Source organism: Malus domestica, chromosome 01 (genome assembly GCF_042453785.1).
Source record: "Malus domestica chromosome 01, GDT2T_hap1".
Classification (NCBI taxonomy): Eukaryota; Viridiplantae; Streptophyta; class Magnoliopsida; order Rosales; family Rosaceae; genus Malus; species Malus domestica.
The window spans coordinates 14,690,579-14,712,102 of record NC_091661.1 but is presented as its reverse complement, the minus strand read 5'-3'; the positions used below and the strand labels follow the sequence as shown (position 1 = coordinate 14,712,102).

The window sequence follows — 21,524 nt, the reverse complement described above, 5'->3', positions numbered from 1 at the left end:
TAATGCCAATCCTCATAACCCTCTGAATAATGGTCATTGATAAGCCTTAATGCCATATTGAAATGGTAATGTCTGGCCGTTTCTTTTCTTCTTCTTTGCCTTCTCCTTTCTTCATTTCTTTTCGGTAACCGACATAGTGTTAATCACCAATTTATTGTCTTGTGCCTCACCCTTTAATTGCCTTGCAACATTCTCATAGTCTTGCACATTAACATTAATATACCATCAGTCAAAAATTAAAACAAATTAGATATAAAACCTATTTGACCAATTATACATGATAAAGCACAAATTTGATAAATTACTAGAGAAAAACATGTAACGGGTATAATCAAAGCGCATTAGACATGCACTTTTGAGCAATTATCATTACCAATCCATGTCATGCACATCAAAATTCACTTTTCAGTTGGAAAATGTTGTTTTTGCCGTTCTTGATTGTTAGTGCTGATTTGAATATTTTGACATCTCATTTAGAGATGTTTTTAGCAATTTTCATAATATGTACCGGAAAACACATTTGAAAACTAGTTAATGAGTTACCATTGTTGTTGATAAAGGTAATAAATCTCTTAACTTTTGCATTAGCACAAAAGGAAAATTAAATATAGCAAGCATTGACCTCACGTTTACATAATTAACTTAGCATCTGCACATAGTGCTTTATCGCATTAGCGGAACGCAATTATGCATATGTCATTTAGTGTGAATTCGATCCCGCTGATTCCACCCCCCAACTCCTAAAAACTAACTATTCAACCACCAATGCAATCGTTGTACTAAAAAAATTAACAATATTAAAATACAATATGGTTTTTAACCGGAGAAAGCCAAAACCCAACTTCTGTGATGTTGCGTCCATGGTAACAGACAAGGAGACAGACGAAGGGTTGCTCCACCTTGTTATTAAAAAACATTTTGTTTAATTGTAGAATTTATAATAAGCATCATCCACCAGTATAAGAAACAACTATAATAATTTTTTAAATAATTGTTTGATTAAACATTGTATTATTCTAATCCAGAAACACTCATTCTTCTTCCTTGTTCTTCGGTTTTGCGCTGCTCCTCCACATTACAAGTCAAACCATTTTCCCAGATCTCTTCCCTCTCCTATCCACCCCACCCTTTTGATTCTCTTTTGTCTCTGCAGCTTCAATATCCTTGCTACATGTACAAGTTTGTCACATGTGTGTATTTTTCAGCCACGATCATGATGCTTAATTTGTTTTACTAATTACATGTAAGTTGGTGGAAATTAGTCGAAGATCTCGGTCAAGTTGACTGAGGTGAGGAATTTCGCAAGCCGGAAAGCGGGTGATTTTGATGAAATTTATAAGAGCTTGTTGTGTATAGTTGGTGGAATTTGAAAAAAGGGTCATAAATGTTGGCATGGTTATGAGTTTGATTACCAAATGGGGCGACGTCGGCCTAAGATAAAATGATGAAGGAATTTGATTATTGGGTTTTAAGACTAATCGAGTTTTCGATCATCTGCCTCTTGATTCTTGTTCCATCCACTTCTGCAGATGAAGGTAAGCATACAAATGAAATTCATGACCATCATCAAGAGATTAACATAGTAATTATGGTTTTCAGTTTTGTACATGATTCTATAATTGTATTTTAAGTGTACTAACTTTGATCCATATTTAATCCTGTGAGACAGTTTCAAACCTTCTGATATGATCAAGAAATTAGGTAGAAAGAAAATGAGTCAACTCTTGTAACATATTGATTTTTCTCATGTCATAATATTGGAGATCAATGACCTAACATTTCGCAACGGCAGATCTTTTCGAAGATTTGAAACTAGGGTTTCCGGAATTTAGTCACATATAATTTGATTCTTCCTAACATGTTCCGGAGTAGGTTTAATTTCAACCCCAATGTTCTTAACAAGAATTGATGTAGTATCTGCTTCGTTATGCAGGCAGTTTTGTGAGCATTGCGTGCTGCACTGAATCGAATTACACGGATAGCAGAAACATTAGTTGGATATCGGACTATAATCAGTTTCCGAATGCCACAGGCTGTCACACAATTCAGTCAGAGGCAGACTATTCCGGTTACAACAGAAGTAGAGCATTCTACCAAAACTCAGGCCAGAAAAGATGTTATAAGCTATCAACAGAAAAGGGTGAAGACTATCTGATTAGGGCTACATTTCTATTTGGACACATTTGGAGCTCTAGTTTTTCAGTTTCGGTTGGTGTGACCCCAATTAGTGTCGTAGATTCATCGGAGGACTCAGCAGTGGTTGAAGGGATTTTTCGGGCTACCGAGGACAATACATACTTGTGCTTGGTGTATGGCAAGGGAGCTCCTTATATTTCAGAGCTTGAGTTGAGGCCTCTACAGAATTTGAAATATTATTTAGAGGACTTCCCTTCAAGCGTTCTGAAATTGGTTACAAGAAATAGTTTTGCAATTACAAAAGATGATATCAGGTATGCCTTCTATTTGATTTCTTCAAAGCCAAGGAACAAGGGTGTTAGCTTAATGTGTAATTAAATAAAAATTAGTACCTGAAAACAATGATTATGTCTTCTTAATTCACAAATTTCAATCATCAAAACTGAAATACATACCTTAGTTTATGTGCTAGACTGCTTAGTTACACATATTTAAAAGGAGTTTAGTGCTTTAAATTATGCTAAACGCAAGTAGATAAACCCACATGTAAACTTCTTTATGCTATTGGTGACTCGTGACATGTGACACGCTCCCATGCATCTACAAATGAGGATATTGTAATATTAACAAAAGAAACAATGGCATGTAGGAATCGTATACAAAATGGAATGTATGCTCTTATGTCTCATATACATTACTATTAATGTATTATGGACACATTAAGTTGTAAATATTATTCTAACGAATTCAAATGTGTCACAAGAAATTATAGGACACTCCGTATTCCATTATTTCCTCAACATTCAATTAACTTATGCACAATTAATGGGTAGAATCTTATTCTTTAGCCTACTACGTCCCAGATTCAAACATTATTTCTCCCCTTAATCTAGTATTTAGAGTAGAAGTATAATAAAAAATAACCTGTACAAAGAGGCAAAAATTTGGATAGAATTGTCATACCACATTATTATCCGATACAACGAGTCTAATCACTTGAACAAAATCGTTGTTAATATAAGATATCATGACATGTCACATACTGTGTATGATAATCATGTTTTACATATCATTACATTAGTAAATGATGTAGGTTGAATGTCTTTTAGAAACTTTTTCCATAATTAAAAGTTGAAAGTACAATTACGTCGGCAAATATGAATTAGATTAGTTGGTTAAGTCAATATTTTTTTCTTATTTTTATATTTATTATTTAATTATATATTATTAAATCGAAACAACACAAAGTGTAAAGTTGCTCTCCTATTGTATTTTATGGGCTGGTAATTTTTAGGTACCCAAATGACACGAGTGACAGAATTTGGAAATCAAATCCAAGTGCCGACCCAGGAACCGGAACCGGAACCTATCACATATCACAACCCAACGTCTCCATTTCCGGCAACGCCACCGCGTCTCCGCCCGTGCAAGTACTACAAACAGCTCTAGCGGCTCCAGACCGACTGCTCCTTCTCCACAATGGCCTTCCCACAGAAAGTTACCAGTACCTCGTGTTCCTCTACTTCTACGAGGTCGATCGGACGGTCCAAGCCGGCGAGAGGGTGTTCGACATTTTCCTCAACGATGAGCTGAAAAAGCGGAGATTTGACGTCTCGGGAAATGGGTCCAACTACAAGGAGCTTTCTTTCACTGTCACGGCAAATGGGTCTCTGAATTTGACTCTGGTTAAGGTCTCCGGGTCGGAAAATGGACCCATTTGCAATGCTTATGAGATCTTGCAGGTACTTCCATGGCGTCCAGAGACTAATAAAAGTGATGGTAAGCTGGGTTTTTTTCACTGGACTTTTGTAGCTTCCAATTGGGTGTTTGTAGTAATTAATTGAGTGTTCTAATCACTGTCAATTTTTTTTTACAGTGGAAGTGATTTTGGAGGTGAGAAATGAGGTGCTGAAGAGTAACCAAGAGAGTGAAGTTTGGGAAGGGTGGTCTGGAGATCCATGTCTTCCAGTTCCATGGGATGGTATTACTTGTGAATCCGTTGCTGGTTATGCTGTCATTACTGTATTGTAAGTTATTTGTTTCCATTTTCTGAGAAGTTCTGCAAATAGCTTTCATGGAATCATGAGAATATGGCATTTGTATTGAATTATACTAGTTTTCAGTGCTGTGGGATGCTTTGGGAGTGAAGTTTTATCGGGTTTTTCGACAAAAATGTATTGTTAAAGACTATAAATCCAGAATTGTAATAAATTCCTTAAAAACCATAATAAGTTTAACATAGAATATTTGATAATGATTTTTTAGGTTCTTGTTAAATTACTAAAAAAGGTTTGATTGCAACGTAGGTAAAAGAAGACAGTTATCAGCTTTCACCGGAAATTGATAATTCATTAGATTAATTGCTTTTGCTTTCTTAGAGGTATTTCACATATAACTTTGCTCATGATTTCGAATTTCAGGGATCTATCGTCAGGTATTCAGAGGGGGGGCTTTCTTAAAGGGCCAGTTCCTTCAAGTATCACTAAGCTGACCTATCTAAGAGTCCTGTATGTTTGAAGCACCCTTTGGGTTTTGTTATGTTGCACTTGACCGAGTAACTATAACTCTTATTTCAATGTATTGCTTTCTTTTGTTTGTGATGTGCAGGAACCTTAGCCACAATGACTTTACTGGCAACATTCCAGCATTTCTTCCTTCCTCCCTGTTGACCTCAGTGTAGATTTCTCTTTCAAATTCAGTCTTGAATGGCAGTTTCAGTTGGTGATTTAATAAATTGTTATCCAACTCCAGCCATGGAATACTAACATTTGGAATATTTATTAATAGAAGAGATTGGTCTAAAAATTGCGAACAGCTTGTATTGCTTCGGTAAAGTCATTTAAGGTCACGGTGTGATGTATAGGAAAGGCCTCCATATGTTACCTACTACCGTTACTTACTGCCATTGTATAATCCCTAAATATGGCATGACATAAGCCAATAACGTAAAGCTTTCTAAACTGGCTTAATCCATAAATCTGGCCTTGATCTGTAGGAAAGTGTCCTTTTCTTTCATGGATCAATTGTGGCATACCTGTGTTTGGCATGCTTAGGAAGATAACATCCCGGATATTGTGTTGATACTAAATTTACAAGGACATTGACACATTTCCAATTTGTATACTTGCATGAAAACATACCATGTGAAATTCTAAAATATCTACTAAAATAGAAGTTGAAAAGTTGTAGTTATTTTCTGGTACTATCTTTTGGAGATAATGTGATGAGGACTTTGATGTTTGATCTTCTGATTTTATAGTTTAGATAAAAAAAAGTTGTTAAGACTAGCTGCTCAATTTCACTTTTTAATTTTATAGTTTAGACAAAATAGCCGACCCCACTTAGTGGGAAAAGGCTTTGTTGTTGTTGTTGTTGTTGTTTCTGTACTTCTCTTCAATTTTAGGTATTCTGAACAGTCATAGCTCTGCATGACTCATTTCCGATTTTGTTTTTTGTATCCCTGATTACCTTCATATCATTAGGGATCTGAGCTTCAATGACCTTGGGGGATCACTTCCAACATCTCTTATCTCACTGCCACATTTGGATATACTGTAAGCTCTTTTATATTCTTTGTCGCAAACAAGTTTAGCTACATAACATTAGACATGCCTCCATAAATTCATTTCCATGTGGTTCATCGACAGAAATATCAGGTGCAACCCTCATGTCGCAAAAGATATTCCCTCCAGCTTCAATGGCTCAACACTTACCACGGGGTGTGATTTTTATTGTCTATCCATCCGAATGAAATTTTTTAATTGAAGAATAACTAAAAAGTATTTTAAAAAAATTCTGAAATTTGTTTCTCTATATTACAGCCAAGAAAGTTGCAGTGCTCAAGAAGCTTCTAATCAACGAATCATCATTGGTGCTGCTGCTGCATCTGGGTCTCTACTATTAACCATTGTAGTTGGGATAATTTTCTACACTTGGAGACGACACTTTCTGCCTCAAGGAAAATTTGATATGAAACAACATCATATGACAAAGAGTGAGTGCATTAAACGCTTTATTGCTCTTGGTATTGCACTTATGCTTTTAGGCTATGTTTGGATGAGAGATTCCCAAGTCATGGGATTGTAAACCAAATTATAAAGAAAAGAATCACAAAATGTTGAACAGGAGGGATTAGGCATGTAAGAGGGATTTGCGAATAACACCTTCCAATGAGGGATTAGCTAATTCCGCTCATATGCCTTTGTAATGCTCATATTATGCACTTCCTAATCCCTCCTATCCTACAATTTGTGATCTTTTCTTTCATTAATTGGGTTTCAATCCCATGACATGGAAATCCCTCACCCAAACATATCCCTAAGATTCTAGGAACAACCAACTTTGTTTTTATTTTGACATTAAAAAATAAAAATAAAAATAAATTGCTCATCTGAAATTTGTCCCCACCACAATAAAAGGAAATAAAAAATTCTTGCTTTCTAATAGTTCTTGCAGTTTTTAAGGTTAAATTAATACAAGTCAGACGACAATTATAGTGGACTCTAACTAGCATTAATATTAATGCTATTAATCATATGTTGTATTCGATGTTTACACTGTATTACAAATGTGAATTTTCATATAAATCTTGAAACGCGAAATCCTATTTTAATTTTATTTTACAATAATTATTAGTATAATGAATCAGAACTAGTTTTAATACATAAAGTATAGATAACTTGAGATTTCAACACATTTAGTCTATGTAAGCTTGTCAGAAGGTTACAAGCTTTGCTAGCTTGTTTGGGGACATGATTTTGCAAGTTAATCTAGTTATGACTGTTCTGGTATATAGCTTCTAGATTAGTTACGACGGAATGTATAAGGATATGAAACATGCCCTTAATTCATCAAGTGTAGTTATGACTGTCCTGGGACATGATTGACATATCTTTCCACATTCAGTAAAGAAAAAACAATGGGTGTGTTAATTAACTGCAAAGTGAAGACATTTTTCACGGTCAGGCTAGTTGAGGCACTTGTGGAGATTGTATTTGTCTTTTTTAAATCTGCAGCCTCTGAATACAGAAATCCTCAAAACTGCAGATTTAATTTTTTCGTTACCGAGCATGGATGATCTGGTTATGAAGTCGATATCCATAGAGACATTTACTCTTGAGTACATAGAGGCTGCTACCCAAAGGTACAAAACATTGATAGGTGAAGGAGGTTTTGGGTCTGTTTACCGTGGCACTTTAATTGATGGTCAGGAAGTGGCAGTGAAGGTCCGGTCAGCGACATCAACCCAAGGAACTCGGGAATTTGAGAATGAGGTTGGATATTCTATTTTTATTTTTAACCATTTCCGGTTATAGCTTTTCATTATTTTATGCAACAGTCCTACTATTATCTACCATTTGGGCGTGGTAATGGTGTTACTCTTTGATACTTGAAATATCCTTGTGTCCCTTTATTCTTCTAAAATGTGAGAGTGCCAGTATTGAGGGTGGGTTAAACAATTTGGGTGTGGTAATAGCGTTCCCATCTATACCTAGATTCCTCATCACTATTCTATATATTGCCATAATCAACCGTCATTTGTGACTTCAATATGCCTTAAAATGTAAATGACAGTTCTTTTAATGTACTTCACAGCTAAATCTTCTGTCAGCTATTCGCCATGAGAATCTCGTGCCCCTTCTCGGTTATTGTTGCGAAAATGACCAAGAAATTCTGGTTTATCCATTTATGTCCAATGGCTCATTACAGGATCGTCTCTATGGTACTGATCACGTCACTATTTCTTTCGACTAATACCGTTTAATGTTCTTTTAAAAAAATATCAAAATAAAAAATTACTGAAAACCTATTATTTTCAGGGGAAGCAGCAAAAAGAAAAATTCTGGACTGGCCGACCAGACTCTCAATTGCTCTTGGTGCTGCTCGAGGCAAGTGTTATAGAGTATTTGATACTATTAGCATATTCAGCCGTATTTTTATGCTCTACTCCTAGGCTCTGAAAATGGGAACAGAGCATGAAGTCCTGATGAATTTGTTACATGGCATGCGAATGTCCCTTACTCATTAAAAAATAAATGAATAGCATATTGATACGGATGCATTTTTCGTAAACTTGTAAGGTCTGAATGTGCAGAATAGATATATAACCATGGATTGATACTTGTTATCGTCGGACCTCCATATATTGAAGGACCTGAAATTTGGCAACTCATTTTGTGCTTTGGGATTTTGGTCTGGCTTTGGTGAAGTTCTACTTAGTAGCATTTTATATTTGTGGCATACCAACTCTAAATTTTCCTCATGTTATAACCTCATTTCTGGTTGTTTTATTGATTTCACCATCTTTTTCCTGAGAGCATTTAGAATATCAAAACCTCTGATGAGTACTTTCACTGTTCAGGTTTGACGCATCTTCACAATTTTGCTGGTCGCTGCATTATACATAGGGATGTGAAATCAAGTAATATACTTCTGGACCATAGCATGACTGCCAAGGTGGCGGACTTTGGTTTTTCAAAATACGCTCCTCAAGAAGGTGACAGTTGTGCTTCTCTTGAAGTAAGAGGGACAGCGGGATACTTGGATCCGGAGTAAGATTGTCTCCTCAACCTAAGTTGTTTACTTTGAAATTTTCTTGGGCTTTTAAAAGTATCTTATTTTGGTTTATATTCACAACTGGTATAGACTATAGATATGTTGAACTACAAGAGCACTCAGATATCAGTTAAGGTAGGACAGAAAGGAAATGAGATACAAAAAGGAGAGAGGAAGATCAAAGAGAGGTTGTGGAGGGAAAAGAGGAATTCGAAGAGAAGAATGAGATAGAGAAAATTACGATATTCTCGAATCTAAATAGCAGAATATGAAACCATATTATAGTATTTCCTGTTTATATTTTAGGAGCAATGCGAAGTGATAAAACAGATAAAATACTTAAAAATTAACATAATAATCAAATCTGGCATTAAAAACCTTAGTTGAGTTACTTTTAAACATTTACCAGAACCTGATCATGTCAATTTTCTATTATTCAGGTACTACATGACTCATCATCTATCAGCAAAAAGTGATGTTTTTAGCTTTGGCGTTGTTCTGCTTGAAATTGTTAGCGGACGGGAACCTCTGAACATACACAGGCCACGGCCCGAGTGGAGTTTGGTTGAATGGGTATGTTTGATCATGTGACGATCCAATTAGTGTTCCTAAGATGCTTTACGCAAAGCTCATTGACCTTTTGCATCACTCTACATTCTCCCATACTGGCCAAAGACTTTAACCCTTTTCTTTCTTCCACGAAGATTAAATATAATTGTGAAGATACTGAAGAAATGAAAACTAACAAAGAGAGCTTTGCATGCAGGCAAAACCCTATGTAAGGGAATCAAAGATTGATGAAATTGTTGACCCGAACATAAAAGGAGCGTACCATGCCGAGGCCATGTGGAGAGTAGTGGAGGTGGCATTGTCATGTATTGAGCCCTTTGCCGCTTCACGACCAAACATGATTGAAATCGTAAGGGAGCTAGAGGATGCTCTGATTATAGAGAACAACGCATCAGAATACATGAGATCCATAGAGAGCTCGGGATCCAATCGCTTTTCCATGGTGATGGAGAGGAGGATTCCGCCGCCCACTCCTTCAGAACCGTCATCTATTTTGTCACAAATGGCTCCTCCAGAGCCAAGATAGTGAATGGTTTTTATGAGATTTGCATCCGTTTGTGAATGATTTGTTTTGTTGCTTGGCATAAGTGATAAAGGAGAAAATTAGGGTAATTTCCAAATGCTCTTTTTGAAATTGTGCACCTTCATGTGTAATATATGTTGCTTACCCTTTAACATTCAAGGAATCTACGTAACGCTCATTACATTTTGCCTAAAATGATAGACTTTCCTAGGTGTCAGCACTTGCCGAGTGCGTACAAGGTATGCATTGGGAATTACTCAACGTCTTGCAAGGGATCATCAAGCCCTTAATCTTAGAGTAAGCCCCAATGCATACCTGGTGTGCATTGGACGCTTTGAATGGACTTCTTTTCTCTCAAGAAATTCTCTTTTGTTTCTACTTCTTGATGTTCTTCCTTTTGGTTTTCTACTCCTTATATGGGAAGTGAGCAAGTGGACGGATTAAATTTTTCCATGTCTACGGAATGCGCATTGAGTAATGAGGAAAAGAAAATACTTCCATGGATGTAATTCTAAGAGAAAATAAAAGATTCTAACCAGAGCATGCTTTGTTTCAAGCGTATAATTCACAAAATAACCTTACGACAAACAATGATACATCTTCTACTCGAATAAAACCAGAAGAAACGAATAGATTGATTTTGAACTGCGTTACAAGGCGAAGAAATATGTTCATGTCCACACTATAGACAGGAGGAATGCTTACAGGAAACCCGTGTACACTATAGTCTATGACAATGGCATGATTCGCTAAGCATCACGAGCAAAAAGCGAAGGGTTGGCTGATGCAGTACCCACCTGAACTTCAAGAAGTTCTAGCTTACGTTCCAATACATCAAGCTTCTCGTTTAACGACGCCAATTTGCTCTTTGTTGTGGCCTCTTAAATAACAAGAAAAACAAGAATTAGTCCAGGAATGTAATCCAACCCACCTCCCAAAAGAAGAGAAATTTCCATTTTGTCTAATAAACATTTCAACCTAAATCTAACCAACATACCAAAAGCAGAAAAGCAGATTCAAAACCAGATGCAAAGATTCCGGCAAACTAAATGATTACGTAACAGGGAACTGATTTTCACACCCTTATTCTCCCCTTACAGACCCCTGCTTATTTTCAACCTTTGGATTGGATAAATCAAACAGAATCATGGGACAAAAATAGGCAAGGGAAAAATCATTTCCGAACATAATAAACGATTAGGTTGAAGTCGGGGAAAACTAGTTGTTCAAACAATGCATGAAAGCAAAGATTCAAGTAGGGCTGCAAGAAGAAGAGATGAGTCAAACAAAAGCATAATGCTTGTACAAGATGATTAACAACGCCACATTCCTTCGATTCGGAGATCCAATCCGGCACATGTTAACTCTCATTTCTAACTATTTAGATATCGAAAATCGGGTAAATTAGAACCAAATCTTGGGTAAAACCAGGTGCAATTTTAGCTACGGTTCAAGTTAATATGCCATGAAAACAAATTGGATATGTATGATAGTCTAAAATCAGCCCCAAATCTCAAAAGTCATAGAAACCCTAATCAGCAAATTGACCAAAGCTATAAACTTGATTGTAAAAACAGTCCAAATCTCAGATGGGTCAGCACAAAATTCAGCAATAACCATGAAAGCAGCGCAAGTAAGTCAAGGTAAAGAACAAAAGAGAGGAGGGGGTTGAAATTACCGAATTGGACAAGGAAATCGAAGAGGCGGCGGACGTTGAGAGAAATGTGGGAGATGAACTCGCGATTTTCCCAATCGGCTTGGACCGCTATCCCTACGTTCACTGCGTTTGTTATCCCACCTGCCCGCGCCATTTCTGATCTCTCTCTCTCTCTCTCTCTCTCTCTCTCTCTCTCTCTCTCACACACACCAGGGAAATCAACCATCCAACAAACTCAGTACAAAATTGATTATTTCTTTCATCTACAGATTGCTCTATTGGAAAGGAAGCCAAGCAGCTACTCGGTTGGGTGCATTTATTATTAGAGCAAGTCCACCCCGAAGGACTTTGTGCTAGCACTCAGCGCATTTATTCACTCCAGTGAACAGTAATAAACCCATATAAACAGTAATAGGTCAAAGCATTTCCACCCCTAACAAAAAATAGCCTAGTCCATTTTATTAAAATATTATTATTTTTATTATAAAATAATAAAAAATAATAATTTGGCAGTGAGCTCTCTCTCCCTCTCTCTCCTTCACCATCACCGTGAGCCTTCTCTCTCACCCTCCCCATCTCCACCCTCCATCAAATCTCCACCTCCCCTTCACCCTCCGCTTCCTCTCCACCGCCCTCCGCGGTCTGACCCGCCCCAAACTAGTTGACATCGGCGCCTGGGCTCGCCAGCTCCAAACCCGCCGCCTCTGGACCTACGCCCTGACCTTCAGCTGCATCGCCGGATTTGATGTCATCGTCCTCAACAGCTTCCAAGACCAGCTCGTCCTCAACAGGAAGTTCTGGGTCGGCAGCCTCGTCCTCGAAGGTAGCGTCGTCCAGCCATCTTCCTCGCCGGAGACGGAGTTCGAAGCATCGGGACGGGGTTCCAAGCGTCGGACGCCACGCTGGCGTCAGATGGACTGGGCCACGCCTCAGTCAATTTTGGACTGGGCTAGAGACCAGCTTGGGCTGGGCGCCAGTCAATTGCGTCGGCTGGAGGGGATTCACTGGGTGCTAGCCTATTTTTTCAACTGGGTGCTGGGCAAAAAGCCCTCCGGTGGAACTGCTCTTACAGTAGTTGGTCTGTCGTTGGAGGTTATTTATTTATTTATTTATTTTTCTTCTTCTTCTTCTCTGTTTTATTTTATTTTATTTATTTTTATAGTAAATTATTCTAATTTACGAGAATTGCTTATAAGACATGGGTAAATCGTTACAGTGACGTTTCGTATCAATGAAATAAATATATGTAAGTTTTTGTCTAAATGGTTTGGGGTGTGCATGTATGTAATGTAAGTTATCTGAATGTTTGGAAGTGTATATGTATGTAAGTTGTTCTCCAAATTTTTGAATGACTGATAATTGGAATTTGAATGCATATATCAGACAAACTATTATGACCAAATGACTTAATTCACGTTAGTTGTTATTGAAATAAGTTGATTGATGTTGAGGATAAATTCCACACAAGAGTGAAATCTTATTTGTCCCTGAAACTAAGAAGGAAAAGATAGGCGAGACATTGTCTGCCAAATCGACAATTGAAATACTCGGGTGGTTATAATGTGGATCTTATTGGAAAGGCTGGTGGACTTAGTTTATGGTGGGATGAATCGGTTGAGGTGGACACTATGGATTCTTCAAAATTCTTCATTGATGCCTAATGTGGAGTTATTGAGTCATAGTGTAGTTTTAGATTCACGGGGGTCTATGGGAAGTCCTATAGGGCTGAGAAAGGGGATTTTTGGCAAGGAATGAACAATGACTTCTCCCCATCTATCACCCCTTGGATCGGTGGAGGTGATTTCAATGACTTCTTGTGGGATTGGAAGAAGGCGGGTGGTGCAGAGGTCTTCCTTAATCGGTATAGATACTTGGGGGAGTTCATGAACCGTATGGAATTAATGGATTTAGAGTTTAGTGGATCGAAATTCACATAGAGAGGAACTCGCAATGGTCAACTGGTGAAGGCAAGGTTAGACCGGGGTTTAGTGAACAAGCAATGGATGGATTGCTGGCCTAATACCGGTGCTATCCATGGTACTGTTTTGGGCTCAAATCATAACCCGATTATTGTCCAAGGCAAACCTGTTTGTGGCAAGGGTAAAAGACTATTCAGGTTCGAAGCTTTTTGGGCTAAAGAGACTGAATGTAGAGAAATTGTGGAGCGCTGCTAGGAAAGGAGTTGCGGGGGAGAGAGCATGGAGAGATGGACTAAAAAAGTGAATGACTGCCGCTCCAAATTGATCGACTAAAGTAGGCAAAAATTCAAGCTCAGGGGGAGGTAAATTGAGGATATGGTGATACACGTGGGGAAATTACAAGAAGATTGGGGAAAGAATAAAGCACAAGTTGAGGAGCTTTCTTTGGAGGTAGATAAGTTGAGGAGGCATGATGAATGTTTTTGGCAACAAAGATCACGAGTGAAATAACTTCAAGAGGGGGATGCAAACACTAATTTCTTCCACCAATCTACCTTGTAGAGGTGTAGGAGGAATAAGGTGCTTAAAATCAAGGATGAAAATAGAGTGTGGATCGAATGTCCAAGGAGAGTCAAGGAAACCATCGATGCTTATTTTGTCAACCCTTCACGTCAGTGGGCCAAAGAGATTAGGGAACAGTTTTGGAGTGTATCTAGCCAAAGGTGACTACCGAAATGAACTCTGTACTTGAAGTCCCAATCTTAATGGAGGAAATCAAGGAAACAACGCTTCACATAGAGGGATTGAAGGCTCCTGGCCCTGATGGATTCCAATGTATTTTCTATCAGTCATTCTAGGGAAGCATTGAGGAAGAGGTTATTTGGTTGGTTAATGATCTCATGATGGGTAATAGTAGTCCTACCCGAATTAATTCCACCCATGTAGTTCTCATTCCTAAAGTCCCCAACCCGGAATCTGTGTCTCAATTCATACCTATTAGCCTTTGTAACTATTCTTATAAAATATTGTCGAAGGTATTGGCGAATCGACTTCGACCATTTTTGCCAGAGTTAATTTCTCAATTGCAGGATGCCTTTGTTGCTAGAAGGCATATTCAGGACAATATTGGCATTGCACATTAGGGGTGGGCAAACGGGTACAAGAACCACGGGTCGGGGCGGGTAATCAAGATTCGGGGCGGGGCGGGGCGGGGCTTTCAAATTTTAAGTTTGGGCCGGTTCCAAAAGTATAGAAAAACGGGTACCCAGACCGGCCCGTTTGTAATTGCAATGGACGGACGAGATTTAAGAGATCATCTCACCATCCAATCTTAACCGTTAGTTTTAGGTCTCCTCGTCCTCGACCTCGATTCTGTCACTCGAGTCCTCGAACTCAATTCTCTCTCACCGTCTCATCGTCATCCTCACCATCTGAAACCTCTATTTCCTCGAGATGTTGAGGCCTTTCTTCCAGCATTACCACCTTATCATCGTCCAGGACGGCGACCCGTCGAAGGTGATCAAGGTCCCGGAGGGATTTGACTACGAGCTCTACAACCACAACGACATCAACCGGATTCTGGGTCCCAAGGCGTCCTGCATCTCCTTCAAGGACTCTACTTGCAGATGCTTCGGCTACATGATTTCCAAGAAGAAGTACATTTACACCATCGACGACGATTGCTTTGTAAGAATCACTTTCGGGTTTCGAAAACTTGGGATCTTAATTGGGGTTGTTTTGGATGTGGGATTTGATTTTTGAGTTGAAAAGGTTGGATCTTGGTGGGTTTTGTTGGATTTTTTGAAGTCTTGTTGTTCAATTGAATTTCAATTCGACTCGAATTGATTAGTTTGTGATGAAATTTTGTTGCTTTTGTTGTTTAGATCTGTTTATGTTGCTAATGTTTGACTTAACCTCATCGTTTACTTTTGTTAATGGACTTTACTTGCTTTGATCTATTTACGCTGCCAAGTGATGAAGTCAGGTCACTTGGAGGCTTTTGTTCAGATTGGAAAACCAGACTTAAAACACCATTGGAATAGAAATTTTAGATCTTGTTCAAATTGGCAAACCAGAATATGAATTAAAATTTCAAATGTTTGGTATAGTATGATTTAAAGCATATCCCATTTTGGCCCACAACTTGCATTTGACCCAGATCCCATTTGTTTGCAGGTTCGTCGTGGTGGTGGTGTGCCTCAGTGCAGCGAAGCAGAGAGAGGGAGGTCGAGAAAGTTCTGAGTTTTGCCTTCTTTCTGTTAGTCAAAACCGGAAAAAAAAAAGTAAGAGGACCCGTGGACCCGTCCCGAACCGGCCCGTTTCAAACGGGCCGGGTTAGGTCCGATTCCTGTTATTAGATTTACAATACCCGACCCGGCCGGTCCTGTTTCCTTTTTAAGTGGGTCCGGACAGGTCCCTCCAAATTTGAGCCCTGCCCGGCCCGTGCCCACCCCTATTGCATATGAACTCTTCCACTTCCTCAAAAGGCGAAGAACAAGCAGGAAATTTGAGTTAGGTGTAAAATTGGACATGCATAAGGCCTATGATAGGGTGGAATGAGATTTCTTATTGGCAGTCATGGAGAGAATGGGGTTCGGTCATAATTGGTGCAGTCTTGTTCTCAGATGCATTTCATCGGTTAACTTCTCCATACTGCTGAATGGTAAACCTGAGAAGAAATTTGCTCCCTTGCGCGGCCTTCGTCAAGGCGATCTTTTATCACCTTATCTCTTCCTGTTTGTCAGTAAGCTCCTCTCCCTGCTCATTATGCGGGCTTGTGAAAAATAGGATATTTCGGGGGTTCAAATCAATCCTCACGAGCCTACTATCTAACAAATTTTCTTAGCGGACGATACCCTACTGTTTATCAAAGCTGACAAAGAGAATTGTAGTAATCTTGTGAAATTAATTAAGGAGTATTGTGAGGCCTCGGAGCAACAAGTCTTCAAAAGTCTAGTGTGTTCTTCGGTTCTAATGTTCCCTCGGTTTTATCGGAAGAGCTTGGTTGTATCCTTGGAATTCCAATTGTTGATAATCCTGGAACTTACCTTGGTGTGCCTACCATGTGGGGGAGAGAAAAATGAAATGGGCTTGCTTATGTTAAGAACAGGATATTGGGAAAAATACAGGGATGGAAGCATGTTATCTTATCGTAGATTGGCAGAGACGTTTTGATTAAGGCGGTGGTTCAGGCTATACCGGCCTATTCGATGAACCTGTTCAAGTTTCCTGCCACAATTTGCAAAGAAATGGATTCCTTGATTACTAATTTCTGGTAGGGGCATGGTAAGAGGAAGAAACATATACAATGGGTATCCAAGGAAACTCTCGGACTCTCGAAGGCTCGAGGGGGGCTAGGTTTCAAAAGCTTCATGGAATTTAATGATGCCCTATTAGCAAAACAATGTTGACGTCTAATCCAGAAACCTGAGTCACTGTAGGCAAGGGTGTTGAAGGCTCGTTACTTCCCTCACTGTTCATTTATAGATGCCAAGCAGGAAGGCCGTGTCACTTAGGCATGGTCGAGTTTGCTCACGGGACGTGGCCTTCTGCTTAAAGGAACCCACTGACAATTTATGAATGGGAAAGATGTGAAATCCCGTTCCTAGATTTCACTATTATAATCTACGTATTTGTGTTATTGAGATTTTATATTATTTGTTTGGGAACTTATATTAGTTTATTTGAAATTAGATTTTAATTAAACTAGTTTCAAAGAGTGAAGTTTGGAAATTAATTATTTAAAATTCGTAGACCGTTCGAGGTCACAATTTATATCTTCCAATAGAGCTCGATCTCACGAACGCGTAGGCGTAAATAGTTCGTAAAACAGGGTTATAAAGAAGAAGTTATTAATGTTTAAAGTTAGGGATATTTTGGTAATTTTACTTCCATTTTAGAAGGCTCCAGAAAATCTGGAGCAATGGGTTGTGCCACATGTGTGGCTGGGATGAAAGAAAAAATGATGGACAACTGTGATTGAAAGGAAAGAATAGAAAGGAGGAAATGAAGGAAGGAAATAGGGAAGGGGGACTAATCGGAGGAGAGAACCGGGGGGAAAGGGAGAGAGAAGGGGGAACACCGGATTACACAGAACCCGACGACCCGACTCGTTTTCCCCATTTTCTCTGGTGGTTTTCATTGGATTTCTGGCGAACCACGTCAATTAAATCTTTGGAAATCATTTCACGACCTTCCCTGTAACCACTCCACTCCAAAAATCGAGAGAAAAAGGCATGGAAACCGTGAATTTTCACACGGTGGGTACGAGGTGCGCCGGAACTCCTTGATTGCGATACGCCATTTTCTGAAGCCAACTCCAACCACCATGACTATCAATGGACTCCTGATGAACCCAGGAACATGTCCCAAGCCTTGGATGAGGCGATAGAGCACCGAAGGACACGGATTGAGGTCACCCAAATTCTAGGGATCCAGCGAGTTTTAGTGAAATTGGAGCTTTTCTGAACCAAATTGGACTTGACCACAGGGATGAAAGTTGTTCCACTCATTGAGATATACTTGCCTATAAAATTTGGTAATTTTTTAAAATAGTTGAATTTTTAGGCGAGTCGGGGCGGTCAACTGCCACCCACGGCGGCGTGTGGCCAATGGGCCGATGATGCCTTCCTAAGTTCAATTAGATGCCCTGATTCCATAATTGATGTCTGTATTACGTAATTTGATTGTTTGAGGTTAGTTTTATTACAATACATTACTTGATCAAAATATGAATCGACGATCCGACCGTTGAATCGTCACCAAACTTTAATACATTATAATACATAATATTTGAGGACCATAGAAACTTATAGGTCGGAGATCCGATGTACAGATCTTCCTAAATTGGATTTCTAAGTTTGTAAAGTAAATTGTTGTTCGCCACCTAATTTTAGTAATTGGCGGTAATTCAACCGTCGGATCGCAATGGGATTTTAGTAGGTGGTTCTAGAAGTGTAATGGGGACTTTGGGAGGTTACGGATCAGAAATCTGATAGGCGGATCTTCCGAGTTAAATTGCTAGGGTGTGGACCCCATTGTTGATCGAGAGTTGACTTTTGGTCAACATGTCTCGAATCGTTCATACAACTAAAATTATTATTACTAGAGACTCAGTGAGGCTTTGCGGTCTTGTCTTGGTGATTACCCAATTCTTTATATTAATATCCTTTGTGGATATTACTTGGGTTTTATAAATGTGTTTTTTGTTAAAATGTGACTTAGTTTTATAAATGTGTTTTCTATTAAAATGTGATTCTTTTATAATTGGCCATCGATCTATTTTTATTAAATGTGAATTGATTCATATATTGGTAATATTTGTGAAAAAGTGATTTGAATTGTATATTGAAATGTTTGTTAAATTGAGGGCTAGTAGGAGACCATGACCCTGCTTGGTCAATTTGTGATAGGGGGTCACTAGTGGTCTTTCTTGGTTAATCCGCGATAGGGGACCATATTATTTATGGATCATGCTTGGTTAATCCGCGATAGGCGATCCTTATGGCCATACATACTTAGGAGTGATCAAGCTTGGTTAATCTGTGATAGGTGATCACTGCCTAACAGTTCCGTAAGTGTGACTCTGCTTGGTTAATCCGTGATAGGGGTCACTACCTACTTAGTTATCTTGGTCTTGCTTGGTTAATCCGCGATAAGGGACCATATTTTCTATAGATTGTGCTTGGTTAATCCGCGATAGGGGGTCACTGCCTACTTGGTTACTGCAGGGGTGGTTCTGCTTGGTTAATCTGCGATAAGGGGCCACTTCCTGTTTGGTTACATATGTAGGCTTCGGCTGAACTGCGTCCCTCTAGCCCTAGTTTTTAATGTACATATGAATGATGATTTTGAGAATCTTGTGGTCTGAATTAGAAAAGTCGTTGGATGTCTGGGTGACTCATTCGAAGTTTTCAGCGACTTGATTATGATTTCATAAAGCATGATTCTATACTTGATGCTTATAGATTGTGATCGATGATCTGTTTTTACTAAATATCACATACTTGTATTATTGTCACTCACTCGAGCCTCGAAGTTTATCTAAGTGTTTGATTGGCCCAATGTACCATTTCCATGATGTAGGCACTGATTATACATGTGACAGGTCTGAGTAGATTACGAGAAACCGCTTGATATTTTGGATTTCGTTGAGTGGTCCGGAATCCTTGCTCTTGCTCATTTCCATAAGGTTAGTCTAGAACCCTAGATTCAAATGGATGGGAATTACCCCTAATAGGCCTTGTGAATATAAATTAAAATTATCGTGTTTATTACTCATAATCCAAGTAGGGAATTATATAGAGTTCCTTAGTTAAATTCGTGAAATGATAAGTTATCGCATTGATTGATTAAAGTAAATAACTGCTAAGATCATGCATTTTTTATTCATGAATTGATTAATTGACGGGATTGCGGAATGACTTTGGATATGGATGTTATTATTATGATTATTCTAGTTGATCAATGTGGCTTGAGAAGAATATTGTGCTTCGTAATTGATTCTTGAACATATTGCATGGTGTTGATGCACAAAATCAATGAGGACTTTGGTACAACAAAAAGTGTTAAGTTTGTGACCTTCGCTAGATTGCTCCGGTCACTAGTGTGGATAAGTATGTAAATGATAGAGATAGGGAAGCAAACACAAGATGTACGTGGTTCACCTAGATTGGCTACGTCCACAGAGTAGAGGAGTTCTTATTAATTGTGAAGGGTTTACACAAGTACATAGGTTCAAGCTCTCCTTTAGTGAGTGCTAGTGAATGATTTAGTACAAATGACATTAGGAAATATTGTGAGAGAATGATCTCTATTTATAGAAGAGAGTTTCTAGCTTTGTTTTGACATTGACATGTGTCGTGTTGTGATTGGCTTCTGATGTTGACACGTGTCGCGCTATGATTGGCTTCTGATGTCGACACATGTCGCGCTGTGATTGGCTTCCTGGTTGGAGGGAAACTCTTCTGGGTCCTTGACAGTATAACGTTGACTGATGCTCAGTAGTTTCAGGATTGGTCAAGTATGGTACAAACAGTGCTCCCCTAAGTTCCTGAGTGAGGGAAGCTCCTCGGTTAGGGACTTGCAAGATCCAAGCCGCTGAGTAATCACGAAACTTCTAAGTACCGAAGTGTGGTATCGTCTTCACTTGCCTTATCTGTCTCATACGTAGATATGGCATCTTCTCTGGAAGTATGTTTCCTCCATCTAGGGGTGGTATCTTTAATCGATGAAGATGCACATGGTAATGTATCAATTTCACTTGAAGCTTACTTGTAGTTTTGGGCTTGGTCAAGTGCGATACAAAACCCTATAATAGGAGTCCCCCAAGTTGCTGAGTTAGGAGATTTGCCAAAAGAGGTAACAGACAAGATAAGCAATCAGACTCCAAGCAAGCAACCTGGATCGGAGGTTCGACTTTGGCTTCCGGTTGATTGTTCTCCTTCTCCTTGTGTCGTAAACAGCAACAAGGATAAGGAGAAGCAAATGGAGAAGAGATGATATGAGATACTTTTTCTTTTGAAGAAGTAACTTTCCACAGGCTTATTCTTGAACTGGGTTGGAGGGTTTTCTGGTTTCTTTCAGAGTATAAGGCTGACTCAAGAATTTGAGGGTCAAAACAAGTCCATCAAATCAAGAGTGCGTTGGACCTTGATGATATATGATACTTTTGCTGTTGACGAAGTAATAGATGAATCGACACGTGTTCTGTTGCACTTGTCTCCACATGCTTCCTTGTATCCTTTTCACTTGCCCTATCTGTTCCTCAGGCAGATGTGGTATCTTTTCTGGAAGCATAAGATGTTGAAGATGAGTACTCGAGAGCAATTCCAGGTAAGTAATCAGGCAAAGGGTTCCAAGCAGTTAGTTCCTGACTGTAAGCTTGATTCCAAGTGTTAACTGATTGCTCTCTTTCTTTTTGTCTTGTAGGTAAGAACAAGGGCAAAGGAAAAGACAGGGAAAAAGCATGATATGGGATACTCTTGCTTCTGACCCTGATGATATGAGATACTCTTGCTCTGGTGTGGTTGGTTTGCATAGGTATTATTGGGGGGGGGGGAAGAAAGCTGAGTATTTCGAGAGGCTTCGTTGGGAGTGCCCTCTCAGATATGAGGAAGGGTTGAGGATTTTTGCAGGTTTGCTGGTCCGTGGAGGATAAAGGTCG

General features: G+C 39.0%; 2 protein-coding genes across 2 annotated transcripts; one reads left to right on the top strand and one right to left on the bottom strand.

Moving 5' to 3' along the window:
- The first annotated feature begins 1,299 nt into the window (after positions 1 to 1,299).
- Positions 1,300 to 9,979, top strand: LOC103447700 (nodulation receptor kinase-like). Its single transcript, XM_008386922.4, has 15 exons — positions 1,300 to 1,535; positions 1,934 to 2,450; positions 3,431 to 3,915; positions 4,013 to 4,163; positions 4,557 to 4,643; positions 4,744 to 4,812; positions 5,619 to 5,690; positions 5,784 to 5,855; positions 5,958 to 6,130; positions 7,183 to 7,409; positions 7,732 to 7,858; positions 7,956 to 8,024; positions 8,498 to 8,687; positions 9,132 to 9,264; positions 9,458 to 9,979. The coding sequence occupies exons 1-15, from the start codon at positions 1,442 to 1,444 to the stop codon at positions 9,785 to 9,787; spliced, it is 2,796 nt and encodes a 931-aa protein (XP_008385144.2). The 5' UTR covers positions 1,300 to 1,441; the 3' UTR covers positions 9,788 to 9,979.
- Positions 9,980 to 10,395: 416 nt separating this feature from the next.
- Positions 10,396 to 11,766, bottom strand: LOC103447792 (protein BRICK 1). The gene is made up of 2 exons (XM_008387024.4): positions 11,463 to 11,766; positions 10,396 to 10,664 (listed from the first exon to the last, which is right to left on the bottom strand). The coding sequence occupies exons 1-2, from the start codon at positions 11,665 to 11,667 to the stop codon at positions 10,534 to 10,536; spliced, it is 336 nt and encodes a 111-aa protein (XP_008385246.3). The 5' UTR covers positions 11,668 to 11,766; the 3' UTR covers positions 10,396 to 10,533.
- Between the last annotated feature and the right edge of the window lie 9,758 nt (positions 11,767 to 21,524).